This window comes from Eptatretus burgeri, chromosome 9, assembly GCF_056783735.1.
Source record: "Eptatretus burgeri isolate ZD-2024b chromosome 9, Ebu_testis_v1, whole genome shotgun sequence".
Lineage (NCBI taxonomy): Eukaryota > Metazoa > Chordata > Myxini > Myxiniformes > Myxinidae > Eptatretus > Eptatretus burgeri.
In genome coordinates this window covers 103,271,312-103,293,474 of record NC_140969.1, presented here as the reverse complement: position 1 = coordinate 103,293,474, position 22,163 = coordinate 103,271,312, and the positions used below count along the sequence as shown (strand labels likewise).

The 22,163-nt window shown below is 46.6% G+C and overlaps 2 protein-coding genes across 3 annotated transcripts; both read left to right on the top strand.

The window, feature by feature from the left end:
* The first annotated feature begins 2,450 nt into the window (after window positions 1–2,450).
* LOC147020788 (ubiquitin carboxyl-terminal hydrolase 17-like protein B) lies at window positions 2,451–4,294 on the top strand. The gene is made up of 5 exons (XM_085893811.1): window positions 2,451–2,477; window positions 2,667–2,749; window positions 2,954–3,065; window positions 3,302–3,442; window positions 4,106–4,294. The coding sequence occupies exons 1-5, from the start codon at window positions 2,451–2,453 to the stop codon at window positions 4,292–4,294; spliced, it is 552 nt and encodes a 183-aa protein (XP_085749937.1).
* A 49-nt stretch (window positions 4,295–4,343) lies between these two features.
* On the top strand, window positions 4,344–6,678 carry LOC147020787 (uncharacterized). Of its 2 annotated transcripts, XM_085896731.1 has the most exons (3): window positions 4,389–4,663; window positions 5,299–5,554; window positions 6,119–6,678. In XM_085896731.1, the coding sequence occupies exons 1-3, from the start codon at window positions 4,404–4,406 to the stop codon at window positions 6,125–6,127; spliced, it is 525 nt and encodes a 174-aa protein (XP_085752857.1). In that variant the 5' UTR covers window positions 4,389–4,403; the 3' UTR covers window positions 6,128–6,678. The 2 variants fall into 2 exon arrangements, 1 of the variants encoding a protein (XP_085752857.1); XR_015062113.1 differs by lacking the exons at window positions 5,299–5,554; window positions 6,119–6,678 and adding an exon at window positions 4,849–5,292 and having other exon boundaries at window positions 4,344–4,663.
* Window positions 6,679–22,163: the final 15,485 nt, after the last annotated feature.

Sequence of the window (22,163 nt, the reverse complement as noted above, 5' to 3'; positions counted from 1 at the left end):
TTTTTTATTGAGTTGTCACAATTGTGGGAGTGTGTGTGTGTGTGTGTGTGTGTGTGTGTGTGTGTGTGTGTGTGTGTGTGTGTGTGTGTGTGTGTGTGTGTGTGTGTGTGTGTGTGTGTGTGTGTGTGTGTTCTCCTTGCACAGTTTTAATTCACAGATTGCTTTGATTTTATGATAAATGGATTTTAAGATCATTTCGATTGTTGTTTGGAGAGATTGTTGTTTGAATGGTTGCAGGTATTGCACAACATTTTGTTCAAGGTAATCAGGAAGACGCGCACGAGTTCCTCGGGTTTCTCTTGGATGCCATGCAGCGAGATGATACGTGAGAGCTTCACATCCTCTTCCTTTTCTATCCATTCTGTTTTATGTTTTATCAACTTCTATGAACCTAAACTTTTCCAGGTTCATGATTCCACAGCTGGGAGATCTCAATGTGATCCATTGTGTCTCCCTCTCCCTTTTCATGGACATATCTCGTGTTTTTCAGTCAGGCTGCGAGGTCACCACCATTTTGCCGCCTTTGCTTTATGAATAAAGTCAGCACAGCGATGTTTAGTTTGATACAAATATTTTCGTGACTTCCAGGGATGGGGGACGTGGGAGGGGTTGGGGTGGGGGGTCAATTGTCCCTCCTGCCTTTTGGAAGGGTGGGGGTTAGGGTAGAAAGTGCCTCATGACACGAACCCCCAAACAGGTCTGAGGACATGGTTGAACGAACAAAGAGTGTAAGATGTTTGTAAATTACATCATATCCTTTGACTACCAATAGTTTTATCATCACACCTCTTTCAGAACCTTGATGAAGCAAAACTCACAAATTTCTCAAAAGGATTCGCTGATTCCACTTTGTCCTGGATTTAATCCATTTTCACTGTGATAACACACCTTTCGTATCCTGACAGTGAACGACGCCACCTGACAACCCCACAGCCACCATCGAGTTAGGAGGATAATGAGAGTGCCTTGTGGTACACTACCACTAATTGATATGATTGATAATTCCCAATATGGTGAGTAATTAATATAGTCTTACTGAACATGGGTGTGATCATTTTTTTGGACCTTTTGGTGTGAAACAGCTCCTGGAGCACTTCCCTTTTGATCGTGAGTGTCACGATCCATGTTTCATTTGTTCACCACATTCCAGTTGAATTCGACACCTCCATTTCTTCTTGAATTTGTAACTTGCTATTTATCTCCAGATATTTATCTTCCACCCTTAATCAATCAAGGGAAGGAAATGTTTGTTGTTTTTTTTGGGAAGTGTTTTACGTCCCATAAAACTATACCGGGTAGCCCTGCAAGTAATGAATCAGACAAGACAATATGGGAATGATCGACGGAGAACTGTCGATAGTGGAGGAGTTAAGATGTTAAAAGTACTAGAGTAGTTGTGGGTTGGAGGGTGGAGATGGAGGATATGATGGTCAGGGTGCACACATACATGATAAGTAATGAGAAGGGAGTACAAAGACTGACTGATACTGATATAGAGTATGTGAGAGTGGAGAGGGATGGACAGCGTGACCAGTCAGGGTTGAGCTCGTGCTGGATCCTGATGTGGTGGCATAATGTTTGATTTTGAGATTTATTGCTAACTTCATCCCCATCCCCAGGGATAAAACTCAATAAACACGAATACTCACTGGTGAGGAAGTAACCAGCTACACTCAGACCCCAAACTCAGTGAGTTCATGACTTACTGTTTGTACATTCATCTTTTGTACTTCACAGCCTCTGTCAGCATTGCTGTTCGTCCAAGGTGATCAGTCGGACATTTGAAGGGTACCTACAAACACAAGGTGAGTCCATCACAATGAGTGGATCAAACGTCTTGCGGCCTTCTGTGACCAACTGATGATGCACACATGAGCACCCTGTAATGGTAAATACCACATTGGGTACCTGTACAGTATGGCCGCTTTTATTTGATTGGAAGGGGATCACATAACACAGGTTTTATTGTGTGCAACATTATTTATTTGTTCAGTTTTGATGAACTCCATCTTGGTTGTGCTTTAATCCGTTGAACACATTTGAATCACTCTCAGTGAACCTGCCAATCTCTTGGTTAGAATTCCACTCCACGTGTGTGTGTGTGTGTGTGTGTGTGTGTGTGTGTGTGTGTGTGTGTGTGTGTGTGTGTGTGTGTGTGTGTGTGTGTGTGTGTGTGTGTGTGTGTGTGTTCTCATGTTAGTTAAGGACTAGTTGATGCCTATAATATATATTTTGTATCTTTTGACAATGATAAATGGGTTTTTAATCCCATAAGGTACAAACTGAAACTCCTTGACTATGAGGTCGAACCAGTGTGTTGATGCACAAGTGTAGGCTCATGGAAGAGTGAAACAACAGTTATCACATTCTCTGTGTTGTGGTAACCATTGTCCGTTTCTCCATCAGTTGAGTGTTTAACTTTCCATCACAAGTCGAACAGGAACGAGCCGATGAGGGACGTTCTCCTCGATATTGAGGTTGGGATTCAGTTTTTTATAAAATATTTTTTCCGTTTCGTTTTACTCGCCGTGCCGTGACCTGGTGCAGGTAGACAAATGTAAGTGATAAATTAAATAAATCTGGTGGTGGGGGGTGTGCTCGAACTTCACAATAATGATCGTGTGCTGATTCCATGACCTTTGACCTATTTCCCTGTCCTTCCATAGAATTTTTCTGGTATCGAGGAGTCCCTTCAGCATTTTTCAAGGAGAGACGACCTGTTTGGAGACAATGCTTATTTCTGTGAACGGTGGGTGCACCTTTCGTCTGTTGTTCCAAATGTTGATCTGCATTGTGCAGGGAAAGATCTTTAAAACAATGGAAACGTTTCTCAAAGTTATCTGTCTCTTAAAAAACAACTTTTCTGGTGACTGATCACCACGTGACCAGAACCCCCAGTGTTGTTTATATATCTCATGATCACGTTTGATGGGATTGTGGTGATGATTTCCAGGTGCAACTCAAAGAGACCTGCCACAATGGCTACCACAATTTACGACCCACCAAACGTCCTCACCTTCACACTGAAGAGGTTTTCCTGTGTCACTGGGGGAAAGATCTCAAAGGTACGTTTGTCCTTATCTGGAACACCTGTACACCAGGACACTTACACGATCGGATGTGATTTTTGTTTCTGATCCAAGACCTCATCAGGCACCATTCCACAAGGTGCTCACTACGTCACCACTTTCACCTCTAAAATGCTCGATACACCTGGTTAGAATTCGGCAATGACTTTCTGATTTGGACTCAATTGGTGTTTGAACTTTTGACCTCCAATGACGTGATTATTTATCCACAGAACTTCCCATATGTTGAAAAGCTGAATCTTCGTCCCCACATGTCACAACCAGACGGGCCTCCAATATACTACTTCCTTTATGCTGTTCTCGTCCATCATGGGAAAAGAAGTTGTAAAGGTCACTATTTCAGTTTTGTCAAGGTGAGTGATCCACGTGAGACCATTATCTGCTGCGTGACCTTGTTGTGTCCAATAGGATGTACAGCAGCCCTCCAGGCCGAGGGGAACATGTTCTTCAGGTTACGTGATTGAATCACATTTTGATTATCCATTGTGACAATCCAGATGGAACCTCAGTTCATGAGTCTATTGAGTGAACAATGGACAACATTTGATCAGGTCATGAGGAACATTATTAGTTGTTGAGTGTCCAGTCCGTTCTTGGTTTTATCCATCATAGACGTAAAATGGCGTGAAACCAGGCGATCTCATCCTACGTACGATCCTTCACAGAAGGGGAGGTGCCGCCAAAACATCATCTCTTGTGTAAGTAAAACAATGGGTGGTTTTAATTTACCTTGCCAATCGGTGTGGAAATGTGGAGTTCAGACTGAGTATCGACACAATGACTCGCCCAATGTAATGAAGTTCCAAATCCCTGACAATGGTACAGGCCTCACACTCTTGCTCTTTGTAAAATATAAGCTTTACGTTTCTGCTCTGCAGTGACATTGAGACTTATCAACTTTGCCAGGCCATTGTCACCACCACCACAAACTACAAATATGAAAGTCGTGAATTGTTCTTCGATATGTTGAGCTTTTGTCACAATGCAGGGATGATATTTGATGCATTTCCCCACAGGTGAGTCACGGCACCTGGTTTAAAATGGATGATGCATTCGTGAACAAGGTGAACGTGACCGAGGTGATGCACCAACAGGCTTATCTCCTGTTCTATGTGCGGTCACCTGATGGTCTTGATGGGAATACCGGTACAGAAGGGCAGAATTCAGAAGATGTGAAGCTCCCAACGAGGTATGTGAGTGTGTAAATCATCTCTCACAATAATTTATTTATTTTATTTGTTTTTAATTCCCGTCTCTGTGAGCTGATGTTTCCATGTATCAGTTTCCTTTTTCCGTAAGCCTGCCTTGGTCCATATGTCTTTCAGCAGTATCAAGCAAACAAAGACCCTTCCACGCATCAAGATCAAGATCAGGGGAAAGCATTTACCAACACTCCCAAGTGTGTGCCAACACCATGCCAACCCCATACCAAGGGTACAGAAAGATCTGAACGGCACCAGCACTACTTGTAAAAACAAAAGGAAAAGAAAAGAGACACATGATGGAGGAGAGGCCAAGAGGTTGTGTCGTGGAGATGCCAATGTGGGACGTGGTGACGTTTCTTGCCAAGAGCTGTGAGTCCCCTTTCTAACTCCATCATTTTGTGCAATATCATGATATCGGAGCATTATGGGAGGAAGTGCAGGAACTCCCTTGTATTTGTTAATCCTGTAAATATTGATATATCTGTGGATGTACATTTGCATATTAACATGGAAGGATGACAACTTGATGAAGGGTTCATTCGTTTCGGATGCAGTACATGCCTGCTGGGTTACATCATTGCTCGAAGCATGGCTGTTGGTTCGAGCAGGAACTTGTCAATGGTCCAGTGTACCGGTGAGAGCTCACGGACACTTTGTGGTGGACACCATGGGATCTTTAACCTCCACCAACTGATGCTAACAAAGGGGTTAATGAATACCTTCGTCAGCGGTTGCTGGTGATCAGAAGATTCGGTTTCCGCTTACTCTCCACCTCTGCTGTTTATGACTCACTTTATTACTCCTACCCAACACTTCAACACCATCTTAAGGACGGACACGTTCCTGTCGGGGACACTGAACATTTTGACTTTGTAGAGGGAAGATGGCTGGACGAGGTGTGACTCGCTTGGGACTTTAAGATGTGGGGCATCATGGGGCGAGGGGGGTCATGATTTCATCACAAATGGAAGTGACCTTCAACATTCCGTTTCCCTCCTATCAAGGTCTCCATTGGAAATCGCTCCCCAAGAGCCACAGCGGGAGAAGGGCAGCAAAAGGAAGAGAGAGTGTGAGGATGAGGACGAGGAGGAATTGTGGGAGCAGAAGAGTACAAAGAAAAGAGAAAGGAAGAATAATACACTGAAAGGGACCACACACACTGGCGATGGGTCCGGTGAATGCAGTCAAGATGAAGAACGAGGAACGAATGGAAGGTTGTGCCGAGTTCCCCTTCACCTGTCGGCACAACTCGAACACCAGGTGTGCTCCTTCATCAAATATCGTTTGTTGAGCATCCCCCTTGCTTGGGGAAGGCTTGTTGCTGTTGTCGGGTTTGTTTCCGCAATTATCGTCCCCTATTTTTAATTGGAACCACAAGTTTCTTCAACCCCTCGGAGTAGTAAACCCCCATTTAGAAAGTTATTATGATCATTATTTTCTTCCTGCACTCCTTACACTCGAAATTCCCGGACCGTATCAATTACCGAGCTGGATATCGGAGCCCGCTGGAACTTTCGCAATGAAATTTTACATCAATAATGTGAATGTGAAGTCGGTGGGGTTGATATCATGTCTTTTGATGTTGACCTCAATTTTAAGGTCATGACCGAATGGAAGTAATTTTCATATTTTTTTACATAACTCGACGATAGTTCAGCCGATAGGAATGAAATTTCCCTCCGTAGCGAGCTTCGATCAAGGAGTATTCGTTCTCATTGTCCATCATACCTTTCTGGGTATCATTCCATCAGTCTGAGCTCTGACAGATAGTCACATGGTTTTGAGCCTTGTATTGATGGTTGTGGTTGCCTCACCTCATTGCAGCTCACCTGACCTGGCATTTCTACCTTGGCGTGGTGGCAGATTGAGGCTGTTTTACAACAGAGCTTCTTTCCTGTCGGGATACAGTGGAGATGCTCGACAAAGCCATCAATGCCTCCTCCACCAAGACTGTATCCTCATGGATTGGTTCACAGGACATGACGTCACTTTTTAAATTTCAATTGTTTTTTGAAATGTTTAAGCCTGCACATCCATCAACAATTATTTTAATGTTTTTTTTCTTCACATCTTTCTTCTTGTGAACGACCAATATGGATTGCGCTAAAGTTTCATGTCCAGGTTCTGCAGCCATGTCGCTGCCTCAGGTGTGAGTTGGTGGAGAGCTAATCTCCAATCTTTCTCTTTGCAGCCTTTTTGTCATCCTCGTGATGAGTTTCCTGGAGTATGGCTACGTCAATGTTGTAGTCCTTCAGGATGTTGGCGAGGATCTCACAATTAGGAAATGTCAGCTCCTCAACAATGAGTTGGGGGATGTGGAGGAGGGACCTACTGGTCTAGTTGTGGTCCATGGCTTTTGACCTTGAAAAGGACTTTATTTAGTGCTACACAATCTCGATCCCCATTGCTGGGGTTTGTCCCGAGTGCGTCGGTCGTATTGGTCAGTTAATGACATCAGTCCTGATAACTTCAGAGTGTAAAATGGTTGAATATCTTTTAACAGGAGCACCACGTGGAGGTTGTCATCTCGCTCACTTTTCTTCATTCATGTGTCATGTGTTTGTGCTGAAAACCCAGGTGACTTCTGCAAATCGGAGTTGTCCATCGCTTCTTCTTCTCCATCTGTCTCAAACACTAATCTTCCTTCAGGCACACTCACTTTTTCACTTTTACCTTCCTGGCCAATACGTAAGCCCTCTCAGCTTATTCTGCCACGAAGGTTTAGTACGACCTCCTTCGAAGCATTCAGCAACCCAGCTCTTCACCCCAGTCGTGACAGGTGTGAACACTTTTCCAAGAACACTCACGGTTTCCAAACATAAATCGTTTTGTACGAAACACACACAAACTGCTCCACATTTCCCTCTCAACACCGTTGGGCTTCCTCTTGCCTCTCACCCCAATCAAGCCTGCACCTCCATCCCTACATCTTGCTCAATCACACTACCTTGCCCCCTCCCCCACTACCCTCATGATCCCATCGTTGTTCACATTCACACCTTTTCACTCTGGTCCACGAATATCAGAGGCCTACCTGCCTGTCTACCTGCAAGCTTTTCTTCACCTGAGCAAATGCTGTCCTCCTTTCACCTGCAACTGCACATTGAAATTACACCATGTTATAAACACCAGGACACCTCCATTATCATCCCTGTTCCACCAAACGAGAATTTTGTGTTCCTGGAATTGGTTCTTCATTTTGTCTTTGTCTCCTGTTTTGTATTTTCCAAGAGTCTGTGATGGATGCAGATTGCTGGGGATCATCATGGTGTTTATCTTTCTCCACCAGAAGTTTTCATCGTGAGCTATTGTAACACTCATTTGGTAAAACACTCACTAATTGTTACAACCTTGTGCGAGTCCCTTCATCTGAACCTTCCTTGCCATGTTTTCCAAGTGATCGTACAGTTCCCCTTGGAATGTTTGTGACAATCCTGTTTTTCAAAGTTTTTCAAAAGTGAAATGATCTCACAAGATGTCACCTTTTGTACCCCTTCTTGTCATATCCTCGTGTGTTTGTGTAATTCTATTGTTGCAGGTGAACCGCCTGGAAGGTCACGTCATGGAGGAAGGAGTACAGGGCTTCCAGCAGGAGGATGTTATAAACATGGTATAAACACCAGGATTGTCATCTCACTCACTTTTCTTCATTCACGTGTCCTGTGTTTGTGCTGAAAACCCATGTGACTTCTCCTGTAAATTGGGGTTGTCCATTGCTTCTTCATCTTGTGCTGTGTTCTGATTGAACGTACCTGGATCGGCACCTGCAGAGGAACCCAGGTACGGTTTGAAACAGCAAAGGGCCGACCGTGTGTCGCTCTTCTTTATTTATTTCTGTACTTTTCTCAGTGGGATTATTATTTATTTATAAATTACCTTGGTAGGATTTGATTTTTATCCGTAAATGTCGATAAGCATCGATTTCAAATCACTCTCACAGATGAGATTCTTGTGGTTTTAGTATTATGATACACAAAGCTAAGATGAACTGTGATTGGTCTGGAATCTTTCTTCATTCAGGATATCTGATCATGTCAGGAGAGTAAATGCTTCTTGAATCATTTTTTATTGGAACTTATTCTTTGTTCTTGCACCATCCAGTGGAATATGCTGTGTCCAGTGTCTTCTATATCTCATTCCATCTGGATGGAGAGACAAGATGTCTGCCGTTCAACATTTGAAAGACGAATGGAGTTCATCCTGGTAAAATATTTCTCTTCTTGCACGTTTTGTAATATCCTTGCCCTTGCACATTCCTCGCTGGAACGAACCAAAGGGGCGCACCACTCACTCCTCGAAGAATGCTCCACTCACTCCTCATGGAATGCTTCACTCGCTTCTCTTACAATGCTCCACTTGCTCACCCCTTATAGAAGCTGTGTTCTCCCTTCTGGAGCTGTGTTCTCCCCTTCTGAAGCTGTGTTCTCCCCTTCTGGGGCTGTGTTCTCCCCTTCTGAAGCTGTGTTTTCCCCTTCTAAAGCTGTGTTCTGCCCTTCTGAAGTTGTGTTCTCCCCTTCTGAAGCTGTGTTCTCCCCTTCTGAAGCTGTGTTCTCCCCTTCTCAAGCTGTGTTCTCCCCTTCTCAAGCTGTGTTCTCCCCTTCTCAACTGTGTTCTCCCCTTCTCAAGCTTTGTTCGCCCCTTCTGAAGCTGTGTTCGCCCCTTCTGAAGCTGAGTTCGCCCCTTCTGAAGCTGTGTTCTCCCCTTCTGGAGCTGTGTTCTCCCCTTTATTCATTCCCAAACTCCCTGGACCCTGTTTTTGACGCAACACTTGGTTCGCAGCTTTGAAATATTAAGCGTCACATAAACCATTGCTGTGATACACAGGTAGATCATGACATCACCTGGGTTTGAATCCCAACACGGCTATAAACTGTCACCCTGGTGTTTCACATGCAGGATATTCATTTCTCCGTGCGCTGAAAACAATGTTTTTTTCAGGATAAATGACATTTATATAAAATACATTTTTTTTTTTTAAAGATTCGTGATCCCTGAGAAGACTCGACCGAACCACAATGTCTCCATCCCAGGATTGAAGCCAAGAGATGTTTATTTTCAAGGCTGTAACACTCCTGTGTGAATCTCCTGACATGTTTAACATGACTACTCGACTGGAATGAAAATTCTCTTCTGGTTATTGCAACACGACGTCAGGTCTGTCTTTTGGGACCGTCAATGTGAACATGTAACTCAGTGCGACCTGCAGCATGGTCGGAATGTCAGCGACAACACCGACCCCCCCTCGCTGGCCTTGTTTGTGTGGAGGGTGACTGTGTCATCCTGTCAAGACTAAAAACAGCACCTGTCAAAGGGCGGATGAGCTTCCTTCAGGAACCAATGACCATCCAGTAAGGAGATGGTGTCTCCTCAAAAAATGTAATCCAGGTGTACTACAGGTGTGAAGTAGTCGCTCTCACTCTTTGTGATGCTGAAGATGTCATCTCCTCGTTTTTTCTTGTGTTTCACATTGAAATGAAAGAAGGAATGAAACTCATCTTTGTACATTTATTAACACTCCAGTGTGTTGAGATGAAACTTGAGTCGGAGACATCTCGTTATTTGATTGGTTCTTGAGTTCTAATCGGTGTTGAGATGATCTATGTGTTCTTGTGTTTAAAATTCTCCAGTTTTGTTTGTTTTCCCCCCAATTCAGTGTTACCTTGATAAGTGTTTTCGTACATTGTTTTCTTTTATATCTTTTTGTGTGAAACATTTCTCTTGAGTGGTTGCGACCAAAAGTCAATGGTTTCGTGTTAACGGATTCACAAAGTTGTCTTTCTTTATTAAAATTATTCTGGTGTGAATTTCCTCTTTTCTCCACTTTTTACTCTGTGCTGATATGACCATTGTGTTGTTTTAATAAATACGAAGTTCATGGAATGTTCTTTGTTGTCATTTGTTGTGAAATGTTTTCTGCCTCCTGATTCATTCACAGGTTTTAAACATTGATGGACATTCTCAGTGAGCCAAAAGGTATTTCTGATGTGGTAAACTGATACACCAGCCGTGTTGACAGATTTCTCTGCAAAAGTTAACGTCAGGTCAGGCCAGTTATGGGAGCATGCGCCGGAGCAGCATGTCACAGTGTCCACTTTCAGCTCCGTCTGGCTACCCCCCCCCCCCCCAGCAGATGCCTGGCACATCCCCATTTCCTTGAGATGCCTATCAACCTGGTGCAACCACGAGGCACGTGATCAGCCTTTTGGCCTCCTCTACTCACGAGTCCAAAGTGGTGAGCAGGATCAGTGTCGGGAAAATGAGCCACATGTCCATCCAGCAGCAGGTGACGCTCACAGACTATACACGAAGCAAATCTCATCTGAATCTCTCTCAGCAACCGCTCGTTGTACATAAAGTCTGACCAGCAATGGCCAACAATTCTCCAAAGAGACATGGCACTGAAAGAGTTAAGTCTTCATCTCAGATCTCTGGTCAGAGTCCAAGTGTCACATCCGTAGGGCAAGACTGGAAGCACCAAGGACTTAAAGACTCGGACTTTGGTCCTCCTAAATAGGTACCGACAGCGCCACATCCCATGATCAAGTGAATCCATGACTCCCCAGGTCTGACTCAGACGTCTATTGGCCTCTGGTTCACAACATGCAGATACATGAGTATCACTGCCAAGATAAGTGAATCTCTGTGTGAGTTCAACATCCTTGCCACAAACAGGTATAGACAAGATAACAGCATCCAAGATGTCATTGAAAGCCTGGATCTTCGTTTTTATGCAGGAAACCGGTAATCCCAATGGCTCCGACTCCTCATTCAATGCGTCGAGCAGCCCCAGAAGGATATCCAGCATCTGCGCAAAGATGACTGAATCATCTGTTTAATCAAGGTCAGAGATCGTGATATTCCTAAACAATGCACCGCAACTTGATCTCTCCGACTTCCTCCCCAGAATCCAGTCCATAAAAGTGCTGAAAAATGTGGGGGCCAGTACACACCTCTGAAGAACTCCAGTAACAACTGGAAATGTCAGAGATGGAACGACCACACCTCACAACACGCTCAGTTCCAGAGTATAGTTCAGAATTCAGATTGATCAGGTTTGGTGGCATCCATGAAGACTGAGAATCTTCAAGAGGGCATCCAGATTCACGGAATCGAATGCTTTGCAGTGTTCAACATAGGCTGTGAGCATCCCGTGCTGAAACTCTCATCTACATTCCGTGAGGACCCAAAGAGCAACAAAACGGTCATTCATTGACCTCTTTGGTGTTTCACTGCTCTGGGTACTGGTGCTGAGGCAGATCGTGGCGAGCTCCATCAAGAATTATCCGAGGAAAGACCTTGCCTGGCACTGAGAGCAATGTCACCCCTCAGTGGATGTTGCAGTCCTGACGATCACCCTTCCTTTTAGAGAGAGGGACAACAAGGCCCCTCTTCCAGTCAGTTGGGATGATGCCTGTGATCAGACATAGAATAGTAATGTATACAACGACACGAGTGCAGCGTTTTCAACAGCCTTGAGAAGTTCAGCATGGATGCTACAAATCCCATGAGCTTTACCTCATTTCAACCGGTTCACTGTAGCCTGCATTTCGACAAATGATGGTGGTTCACAGTTGATTGGAGCGCCAGCAATAGTGATAGTTACACCCCTGATATCCAACTCAACAGCCTGATGGTCAGCCTGGTAGAACCGCTTAAAGTAACCAGCCCGGCGGGCCTTAACTTCGGACTCCTCTGTCAAAAGCCCACCAGACTCCGCTCAAACTGCAGTGCACCGATGGATAGGCTTGGAGGAACGCAATGCACTAATTCCTCTATAAGCAGGACAAGAATCACTTGACCACAGATTCCTCGCACACACGACTCCTTGTCCGCCCTCATTGCAGCGCGTACAGTTTTAAGCCTCAACTTGCTGAACAGCTCAGCTCTGCCATTCAGTCTGGCCTGCGACTCTCATCAATGGAATTAAGTGTCATTTGGGAGACAAAGTTCTGCTTCGCCTGAAGGTGGGTTCCAAGACATTCTTCTGGTTGTGGAAATGATACAGGTAACAAGACCAAGATATCCACTTTTTGGCTTCATTCTGCCTCAATGTTGATGTGCACACAATTTGTAGACAGTTTTCTTAATTTTTGTGCTTCCTTGCAACACAAAATCCAATGTGTGGATCTCCCTGTCTTTGGATGGATTCCTTGCAATCCAACGTGTGGATCTGTCAGGTCAGGTTCGATCTGTGACCTGCTACAGGTACCATGTAAACCTGTACTAACCTGTTCCATGGTCGGGTTGTCGGCGACTAAACCGTCTCCCCCACCAGGTTTTCTGGTGAGGAGGGTGTTTGGATATGGACACCCAGCAGGATTAAAAACAAAACCTGTCAAAGGGCGGAGGAGCTCCTTGTGAGCCAACGGCCATCCATATCTAGTGCCCAACTGTGTCTGCGGACGTCCTCCTGCAGTTGAGTTACTTCTTATTAGGAGGTTGGTGGCAGGATTTGCACTCCGGCCACCGTAAAACGCTTCATTCCGCAAAACGCAAAAACGCAAAAAAATCTGAAAACCCACTCCGTGGGAGTACCTCCTGTGCAGCTTCCCTTCGCAGGGCAGCTCACCGGATGACAGGATTGGGGCAAAGCCTTCGGGACCCCCAATATTTGATAGGAGGGAAACCACGGGGTAACCTCCCTGGGTCAGATTGCGGGAGAGTGTGTCGGAGTGGTGCTGAGGTGTCGTCTACCAGACGGCGGTCTCCTTGGGTTAACCTGAGGCGGTCCCTTCGGGTGGGTGCCTGGAATGTCCTATCCCTAAGAGAGGATGATCACCTGTCTCTGTTATCATCTCAGCTCAAGCGTTTGGACATCGGGATTGCAGCTCTCTCTGAGGTTCGGAGACCGGATTGCGGCGAGATCATGATGGGTGGTTACACCTACTATTGGTCTGGTCGCTCTGATGGTTACCATACCCAAGGAGTTGCTGTAGCTGTGTCCAATAAGCTGACCCCAATGATAATTGAGGTAACACCGGTCAACGAGCGTATTATGAGATTAAGGATTCGCCACTCCTTAGGTGTCATTTCCCTGGTCTCTATTTATGCTCCGACTGAGGCGAGTGATCTCACCGTGAAGGACACATTCTACGCCACACTCGAGTCTGTGGTTGATCAGTGCCCCAGACGAGATACACTTCTAGTCTTGGGGGATTTCAATGCATCGACTGGAACTGATAGGGATGGTTATGAGGTGTGTGTTGGTCCCCATGGGTCAGGAACTATGAACCAGAATAGCACTAAGTTCCTTGACTTTGCAAGAAGTCATGGACTTAGGGTGGCTGGTTCATGGTTTCAGCGCCCGCAAGCTCATCGCTGGACTTGGTATTCCAACGCTGGCGGTGTGGCAAAGGAGATTGACCATGTCCTCATTGACGGTCGTTGGAGGATGATCCAGAGCTGCAGGGTCTACCGGAGTGCTCAGTTCCTCAATACTGACCACAGGCTTGTTGTAGCAACTCTAAAGCTGCACCTTAAATCCTGGAGAATGGTACCATCCCAGCCTAGGCTGGATGTTGCCAAGCTCAGGGATGAGAGAGTAGCTGAGGAGTTTGCGAACAGGCTGAGTGGACACTTGGGGGTCTGGGTGCTTTGGGGGGTCCTGAAGAGTTGTGGAGCACCTTCAAGACCACGGTCCTTGATGTTGCCGGTGGATGCCTTGGAGTTCACCACAGGGCAAAGAAGAATTTTGTCTCTCAAGGGACACTGGATACCATTGACCAGAGTCGCAGGGCCAGGCTGAATGGCAGAGCTGAGCTGTTCAGGGAGCTGAGGCGTAAAACTGTACGTGCACTGAGGGTGGACAAGGAGGCCTATGTGCGAGGAATCGTGAGGGGGTAGAGCATCACCTCTGGGCAGTTGATTCTCGTCCCGCTTACAGGGGAATTCGCGCATTACGTTCATCCAAGCCCATCCCTCGGAGCACTGCAGTTCGAGCAGAGAGTGGTAGGCTCTTGACAGAGGAGTCTGAAGTGAAGGCCCGCTGGGCCGGATACTTTGAGCGGTTGTACCAGGCTGATCCCCCAGCTGCCGAGTTGGACGTCAAGGGTGTTACAATCCCTGTTGCTGACCCTCGAATCAACTGTGGTCCACCATCGCTTGTGGAAACACGGGCTGCGGTGAACCAGTTGAAACGGGGCAAAGCTCCAGGGATCTGTGGCATCCATGCTGAACTTCTCAAGGCTGGTGGAAATGCTGCACTCGTGTCGTTGCATGCAGTTTTGTGCTCTGCCTGGAACACAGGCATCATCCCAACTGACTGGAAGAGGGACCTTGTTATCCCTCTCTGGAAAGGGAAGGGTGATCGCCAAGACTGCAACAACTACCGAGGGGTGACGCTGCTCTCAGTGCCGGGCAAGGTCTTTGCTTGGATAATTCTTGATAGGGTTCGCCACCATCTGCTTGAGCAACAGCGTCCAGAGCAGTCAGGCTTTACACCAAAGAGGTCAACGATTGACCGTATCCTTGCACTTCGTGTCCTCACCGAACGCAGACGAGAGTTTCGGCAGGGGCTGCTTGCAGCCTATGTTGATCTCTGTAAAGCGTTCGATTCAGTGAATCGGGATGTCCTCTGGAGGATTTTTGGTCTTCGTGGGGTGCCACCAAAACTGATCGATCTGATGTCTGAACTCTACTCTGGTACTGAGAGTGCTGTGAAGTGTGGTGGTACCATCTCTGACTTATTTCCAGTTGTTACTGGAGTTCGTCAGGGATGTGTACTTGCCCCCACACTTTTCAGCACTTGTATGGACTGGATTCTAGGGAGGATGTCGGAGAGATCAAGTTGCGGTGCATCGTTTGGCAATGTCAAGATCTCGGACCTTGATTTTGCAGATGATGCAGTCATCTTTGCGGAGACTTTAGACATCCTCTTGGGGGCCCTCGAGGTGCTGAAATTCGGAGCCGTTGGGATTACGGATTTCTTGGGTCAAAACTAAGATCCAGGCTTTCGGTGACATCTTGGATGCTGCTGTCCTGTCTGTGTCTGTTTGTGGTGAGGATGTTGAGGTCGTGGATAGATTCACTTACCTTGGCAGTGATATTCATGTCTCCGCAGGTTGTGAGCCGGAGGTCAATAGACGTCTGGGTCGGGCCTGGGGAGTCATGGATTCACTGGATCATGGGGTGTGGCGCTGCCGGTACCTGTGCGGGAGCACGAAAGTCCGAGTCTTCAGGTCCTTGGTACTTCCTGTCTTGCTCTATGGGTGCGAGACTTGGACTTTGACCAAGGATCTGAGACGGAGACTTAATTCCTTTGGTACCAGGTCTCTTCGGAGAATCCTTGGCTATCGCTGGTCGGATTTTGTGTCCAACGAGTGGTTGCTGAGAGAGACTCGGATGAGATTTGTTACCTGCATAGTCCGTGAGCGTCAGCTGCGGCTGTATGGGCATGTGGCTCGTTTTCCTGACGCTGATCCTGCTCACCAGATTCTCTCAGCGAGGGAGTCTCATGAGTGGAGGAGGCCAGTGGGCCGACCACGTGCCTCATGGTTGCAGCAGGTTGACCATCATCTCAAGGAGATGGGGATGGGCCTGGCATCTGCCTGGGGGATGGCCAGACGGAGGCCCCTGGAGTACCGACGGAAAGTGGACGCAGCGACGCGCTGTTCTGGCACATGCTCCCATACCTGACCTGACCTTGCAACAACTTCTTCATGAAGCTTGATTGTGTAACATCATGCCCATTGCAAATAGACACAAACGCCAAGGTGGGGGTGAAATTATGTATTGTTGCGGGCCAGGGGGGGGGGGTGGTCGGTGGCGATAAACGACCACTTGGTGGAGCAGTGGAGTCGTCTCCCACCGAACACCTGGAATTTAGGTCGTGACTCTCGGATAAGTCCGAGAGTTCATGGATCCCTTGGCGGAACGTGGTCGCCAATATTTTGACGGCGTGGGGTAGGGTTAGTTGCCTAATTTCAATATACCTAAATACCCACGTCGTCCAACGACCGGGGAAAACCACACCCTCGACGGACCTCGGGCGGAACGGACCGTTTACCAAGCCAGATCCGGGTGTAAACCGAGCAGGGATTACCAAGATCCGTCGGTCCAAGGGGCAACTTACCGGCCCGAACGGCCTTACTAATTCTCAAACCCGCACCATGCTAGGCCAACGAAAGCACGAACAACGAACTGGAACATTTAACAGGGGTTTATTTATCTATCTATAATTCCAGCAATGTGTGTGTGTGTGTGTGTGTGTGTGTGTGTGTGTGTGTGTGTGTGTGTGTGTGTGTGTGTGTGTGTGTGTGTGTGTGTGTGTGTGTGTGACCGCTGTTTCTCAACAACCACTGGTCCGATCTAATTGAAACGTGCCAGCTATATTGCTGGGGCCCTGTTGACGTGCCTTTTCAAAGTTTGATATTAATCGGATAAGTGCTTCTCAAGTTATGGCCATTAATTTACCAACCAATGAAAGGACACGTTGCTGCGCAGGCGTGGCTGTGTAGGCCAGTGCGTGGCCGGCCGATAATGACGTCACGTTATTACTGTTACGATGGAGATCGGTGCATTAGTTACCGTGGCGTAGGAGTGGCAATGGTCAATGGCAGCGAATGTCATGGCAAGCAAAGACAGGGAGGTAAATGATTTTAATTAACTCTGTGTGTGTAAGTATCACAGCAGTTGTTACTTCAATGCAAGCGATAATTTGTGGAAACGGTCCATGCTCTTCCTTGGGACGGAGCCTCGATCTGAGGGGTTTGAGGCTCCGCCCAAGCCTTCAGCCGAAAACACGTGGGCAATGGCGACCGGTCGAGTGCGGGACGGTGGCGTTGTTGTAGTGGATGTCGTAGTAGTTGACAAGGAAAAACCTAGCGAAAAAATAACTCGAAGCGCACACATGTAATTCCCATTAGACAGAAGGAAGGATTCTAACTATAAAGACATACTATCGAAATAACTAACTTTGGGACCTGAATGTTGAGTGCGCATGGTTTCCAGATTCGGAACAGTATTTCAATCAAGGTACATGTACAGAACTAGTCAGTTGGAGTGTGCAGTGCAAGAGGTTCGTAAATGGTGTGATGGAGAAAGTGTAGCTCAGTAGCTTATGTTGAAGACCTTCGGGTCCTCTTGGCCTCAATGCTGCAAGCTGAAGTACTTGTGTGAATAGTTCTCCCAAGAGAGAAAGAGAGCCTGGGCCCTGGAGGGATCCCAGGGTGCTGATTGCTTCCTGGTGGTGCCTTACACCTGGGCGAGCCTCTCGTGCATGAGTTGGACCTGACGTGGTCTGGGGCAGTTGGGTTTCCTTTCCTTACCTCCCACTGAAGGTCGACGGAGGTTATGTTTTCACGCCTGTGTGTCTGGTTGTCTGTGACCAGGATATCTCAAAAAGTTGAAGATGGATTCGGACAAAATTTAGTGGAGAAGTTGGGTGTGTACCAAGGACGAAATCGTTAGATTTTGGTGAAAAATACAAGAATTTTAAAGTGATTCTTCACCATTTAGAGATAGGATGAAAAACAATATGTGGCACGATATTTCAAAAAGTTGTGGATGACTTTTGACAAAACGAGGTTGATGAGTTGGTGAGATGACAAGAACAAGCCGATGGTAATTTCGTTCAGGTTCAGGTCCTGATCCAGATCCATCCTATCAGTGGGATACAAAATATCAACTGTTCAGCCTGGTGGAGGTATACGTTCTTCCCAGTATAGTTCTCGTTATTGCCCGTTATGGACTATGTTCATGTGTTCTATCAACATGTGAAATACTGATGCGGTGTGTGGGCAGATCAAGGACACACCTGGCTTTTTGTGTGATTCCTCCTTTTGTATGTCTACACCCACAACCACCACCATACCCTTTGGTGGTTTGTAAGCTGGCTGCCCTTTGTTGTTTAACTCCTCCATGAGCCTGTAGACTCTTGTATAAAAACACAAGGTTTGATTCAAAAACGTTTGATGCACATTGTCCTCTTAACATTATTAACACCACAAAAAGCACCTCAGGATAGTCTATGTGAGGCCTTATAAATTTGGAAAAACCAGGAACAGAGTGGGCCATCATCATCTCGACACCTACAAGGTTCTCCTGCTGGTCCCTGATCCGAGACCCAGACCCCCATCCTTGGAGTTGAATCCACACTGGCACGATATAATTCCAGGACATTACCATTTTTAAATGTCGATGATATTGTTGCGGTTTTGGGAACCACCTCCCTCCAAAGCAATAGCAACCACCATACAACGGTCTCTCGACAGTTATTCCATTAATATACGTTCAGATAGTCCCTTCCCTTTTGTCTAGCAGGGCAACGGGACAGTGGGTCGTGTGGATCTCACAGTTAGGTCTTATATTTGTCTTCATTCCTACTCTTTTCCTCTTCTTCCTGAAATAAATCAAAGCAGGCACTGCACTCAGACAGCCACCTGTAAAAACTGCAGCCACACACAATGTATACGTCTTTACGAGGGGCAACCGATGCAGCAAACAATAAACAACCTCCACCCACTGTACAGGCCGCACGAGGCGTGTTCTTTTCAACCCATCTCTCCATTTAATAATCATATCTATCTTCTTCTTCAACTCAACCCGACATACATAATTATATCCAAACTTTTCCCTCAATTCCCTGACACAGATTAGGGCTGGCACCGTGCATCCCACCGCCTTTGATAACCGCAAACACGATGCTCGTTGGTGGGTGGACCCGCACGCTGACCATGTGCTTAATGGTGGACTCGCGCACGGCCATGATACTTTATCATCACAAAGAACGGGGCACGAATTACCCACGTCTTTTGTCGGGTCTGCGCATGGGGTTACAATGACATCTTACCATCGGTCTTCACTCACCACGACGGCAACAAATGTCTCCTGCAGACGGCCAACATCCTCCCACACCTACGCCTCGATGCAGCTGCTACCAGGCAGAGGCATGCTGTGCGGCCGGATCGCTCGGGCCGCGTGGTGCACCGTGGAGCAGGCACATGGACCAGCGCCAACCACGGGTCGCCGGGACACGGCACGGGGTTCGGTGCAAAGCTATTCATATCACGGAGTTCGGTGCAAGGCCATTCATGTCATGGTGCTCGGAGCGAGACGATTCCTCAGCTTGGAACCATCTGGCCGGAAGTGAAGTGGAGCCGCTTCCAGTCATGGCGATCAGCTCGTGTGCTGGTCGGGGCCCAACCAGAGCGCCCGATTCGGGTGACGACACCGCTTCGGGTCATCGACCCCGCCCCACCGGATCTATAAAAGGACGGTCGCAGTCGTCGTCGTTCCTCGTGTGTCGTTCCAGCGTCGGCGTTGTTCCTGCCCATCGTTCCTTTCTTCATTCCTGTTGGCTCGTTCTGTTTGACTTGGGATCGACAACCTACCCATTCGCCTCCCGGCTCAGTCTTTTTTTACCAATTCGCTTGCTGGCTCTGCCTCTCTCCACCCATTGGCTTTTGGCTCCACCCAAGTTCCTACTCCAGGGTTACTTGCCTAATTTCAATATACCTCAATACCCACGCAGTCTAACTACCGTGGAACCACACCCTCGGTCGACTCTGTCCGATCCGAGTTGCAGGTAACGACTCGGATCCGGCGTAACCGAGCGGAGTTACCAGAGCCGCGCCGGACCAAATGAACAATTTACCCTCGCTATCTCTCAATACACAGCGTGTCAAGCCAATGAAAGAAACACAGAAACGAGCTGGAACATTTAACAAAAGGGATTTATTTATAACAATATTCGGGGAGGGGAGACACAGAGCAGAGTTATCACAAATAAAAGAAATGTAATATGAAAAGAAAACACTTAAACAGCTCTATTTAACAGATGTGGCCCACGGACACACACACACACACACACACACACACACACACACACACACACACACACACACGAACTGGACCCGTAGGTCTATCTCGGTCAAGCCGGGCCAGGGTACCTGTCCGCTTCGTGTGGCCACACCGACTCCGAACCACTGGTGGGACTCGAACCCACGACCCAAAGTCCACCGCTTCGGATCCTGGCTGCTCGCCGACCAGACCTGCCCTCCAAAGGACCGCAGACTGCTCCAACTACGACCATCTGCAGAACCCTCTGCAGTCGCCACAATCACACGGTCACCCGAAAAACTAGTCCAGACCAAGCCAATCTCCGACCGTCTGCCGCAATCGCCACGATCCTCAGAACTGCCGTCCTCATTAGTGGATGACATTAGTGGATGTAGTAGTAGTAGTAGTAGCTGTAGTTGTTGTTGGTGGTGAAGAAGCAAAGATGGGCGTTGTTGTCGTTGTTGGTGGTGTAAAAATCCTAACTATAAAATAATTCACAACGCACATACAATTAATCACCCATTAAACATAGGGCGGGACCCTACCTAGAAACACATACTTACCGATATAACTGATCTATAAGGACTCTGGCTGTTGTGTGTGATGGGTTCCAGATTCGTAACAATATTATGCAAGAGAAGCATCGATCTCCACAGAAGATGAGTAGTTGCCATCTTGCCAGCATCTCCCCACCATGGGTAATCTGTGTCAATGTACAATATGCATTCAGATGCCAACAATTTCATAATCTTCATTTTCGCCAAATGCCAGCTGTGTTGTTTGTTCAACTTGACCCTCTCCAGTTTCCACAAGCAGGAGTACACTCAACATCGTGCTTCTTGCATGTGAACCTCAAGCTGCTGCAGTCGGTCTGGTAGTTGCACCTGATGACCCGCAGCAGCTCCTCAGGAGCAGGAGCTCAGTCTGTCTGGAGGTGGGTGAGCCCCTTGTCGCTCTCCCACCATCCCCACTCTTTTTGAAGGAGTCCATCCCCAGATCCATTCCATCTTTAACATCGCACTCCAAGTGAGACCGGGTGCTGTATAATAATGAGCTGGGTCTAATCCTGAGGAATCCTTATTCTGAAAGACCTCTCGAAAGGCTTCAAACACATCGGCCAACAGCAGAACATCAGTCTTGACACAGAGGTCGTGGTATTCACGTAGGTTTTTGATATTGACCTCATTCCACAAATTTTTCTGTGTGCGTTGATATTCTTTATCATCAATTTGACTTTTATTAAGTTTGTGAAAAAGTTCTCTTGAGGAGGGAGTTGTGTTTCATTAAATCTGTCAAAGTGGTCCATGTAGTCAAAATTATATACCTACTCTCCACCTCTTAATGAAAAGAGTTCCATTTCATCCTGATTTGAGAAATGACTGGATATTAGAAAATGATATGAAACTTGAAGCTAATTTCGATCATGAACTAGATCATTACATTTGAACTAGTCAAGAAATCTAATAAGAGTTTTGTGCTTCATTCAAATTGATTTGGTGCAAGAGATGTAGTTCTGGTCTGTGTTAGGAATAGGAGATATGTTCCCAACTGTCGAGAGTTCATGTATGAACAAATTGAGTTTGTTGTAGTTTGCATTCTTGGAAATAAAGACAGGAATGAAAAAGGAAGTTTGTAATTGAGATTACGACTTTGATGAGCAGGTCCTCCGTATTTTCCTGAAATACGACAATGATCTCTCACCTTGACGTCGGTGATTTCATCTTGGCAAATATGGCAAATGTTCGATTATTTAAACTCATTTTTCTCGTCTTGAGATAACCTTTTAGAAGGGTTTGTTACCCCCACCACCGAAGGTGTAAGGAGGGTATGTTTTCACCTTTCTGTCTGTTTATGTGCAGGATATCTCAAAATGTTGTGGACAGATTTGGATGAAATTTGGACAGGTTGGATGTGTGATAAGGACGAACTGATTCGATTTTGGTGAAGAACCGGATCCGGATCCGGCAGGTAGAATTATGAGAGTGATTCTTCACCATTGAGAGATGGGGCCAAAATCGATAAATAGCATGATATCCCAAGTTGTGGATGGATTCGGACAAAACTGGGAGGGCATGTTGGGTGAGTGACCAGA

What these genes read in the sequence shown, in the direction of transcription:
- LOC147020788 (XM_085893811.1), top strand. Translation starts at nt 2,451, where the DNA reads ATGAGGGACGTTCTCCTCGATATTGAG. An exon ending in ACGTTCTCCTCGATATTGAG is followed by an intron (nt 2,478 to 2,666) that starts GTTGGGATTCAG and finishes GTCCTTCCATAG; the next exon opens with AATTTTTCTGGTATCGAGGA. An exon ending in AATGCTTATTTCTGTGAACG is followed by an intron (nt 2,750 to 2,953) that starts GTGGGTGCACCT and finishes GATGATTTCCAG; the next exon opens with GTGCAACTCAAAGAGACCTG.
- LOC147020787 (XM_085896731.1), top strand. Translation starts at nt 4,404, where the DNA reads ATGTCTTTCAGCAGTATCAAGCAAACAAAGACCCTTCCACGCATCAAG. An exon ending in GACGTTTCTTGCCAAGAGCT is followed by an intron (nt 4,664 to 5,298) that starts GTGAGTCCCCTT and finishes CCTCCTATCAAG; the next exon opens with GTCTCCATTGGAAATCGCTC.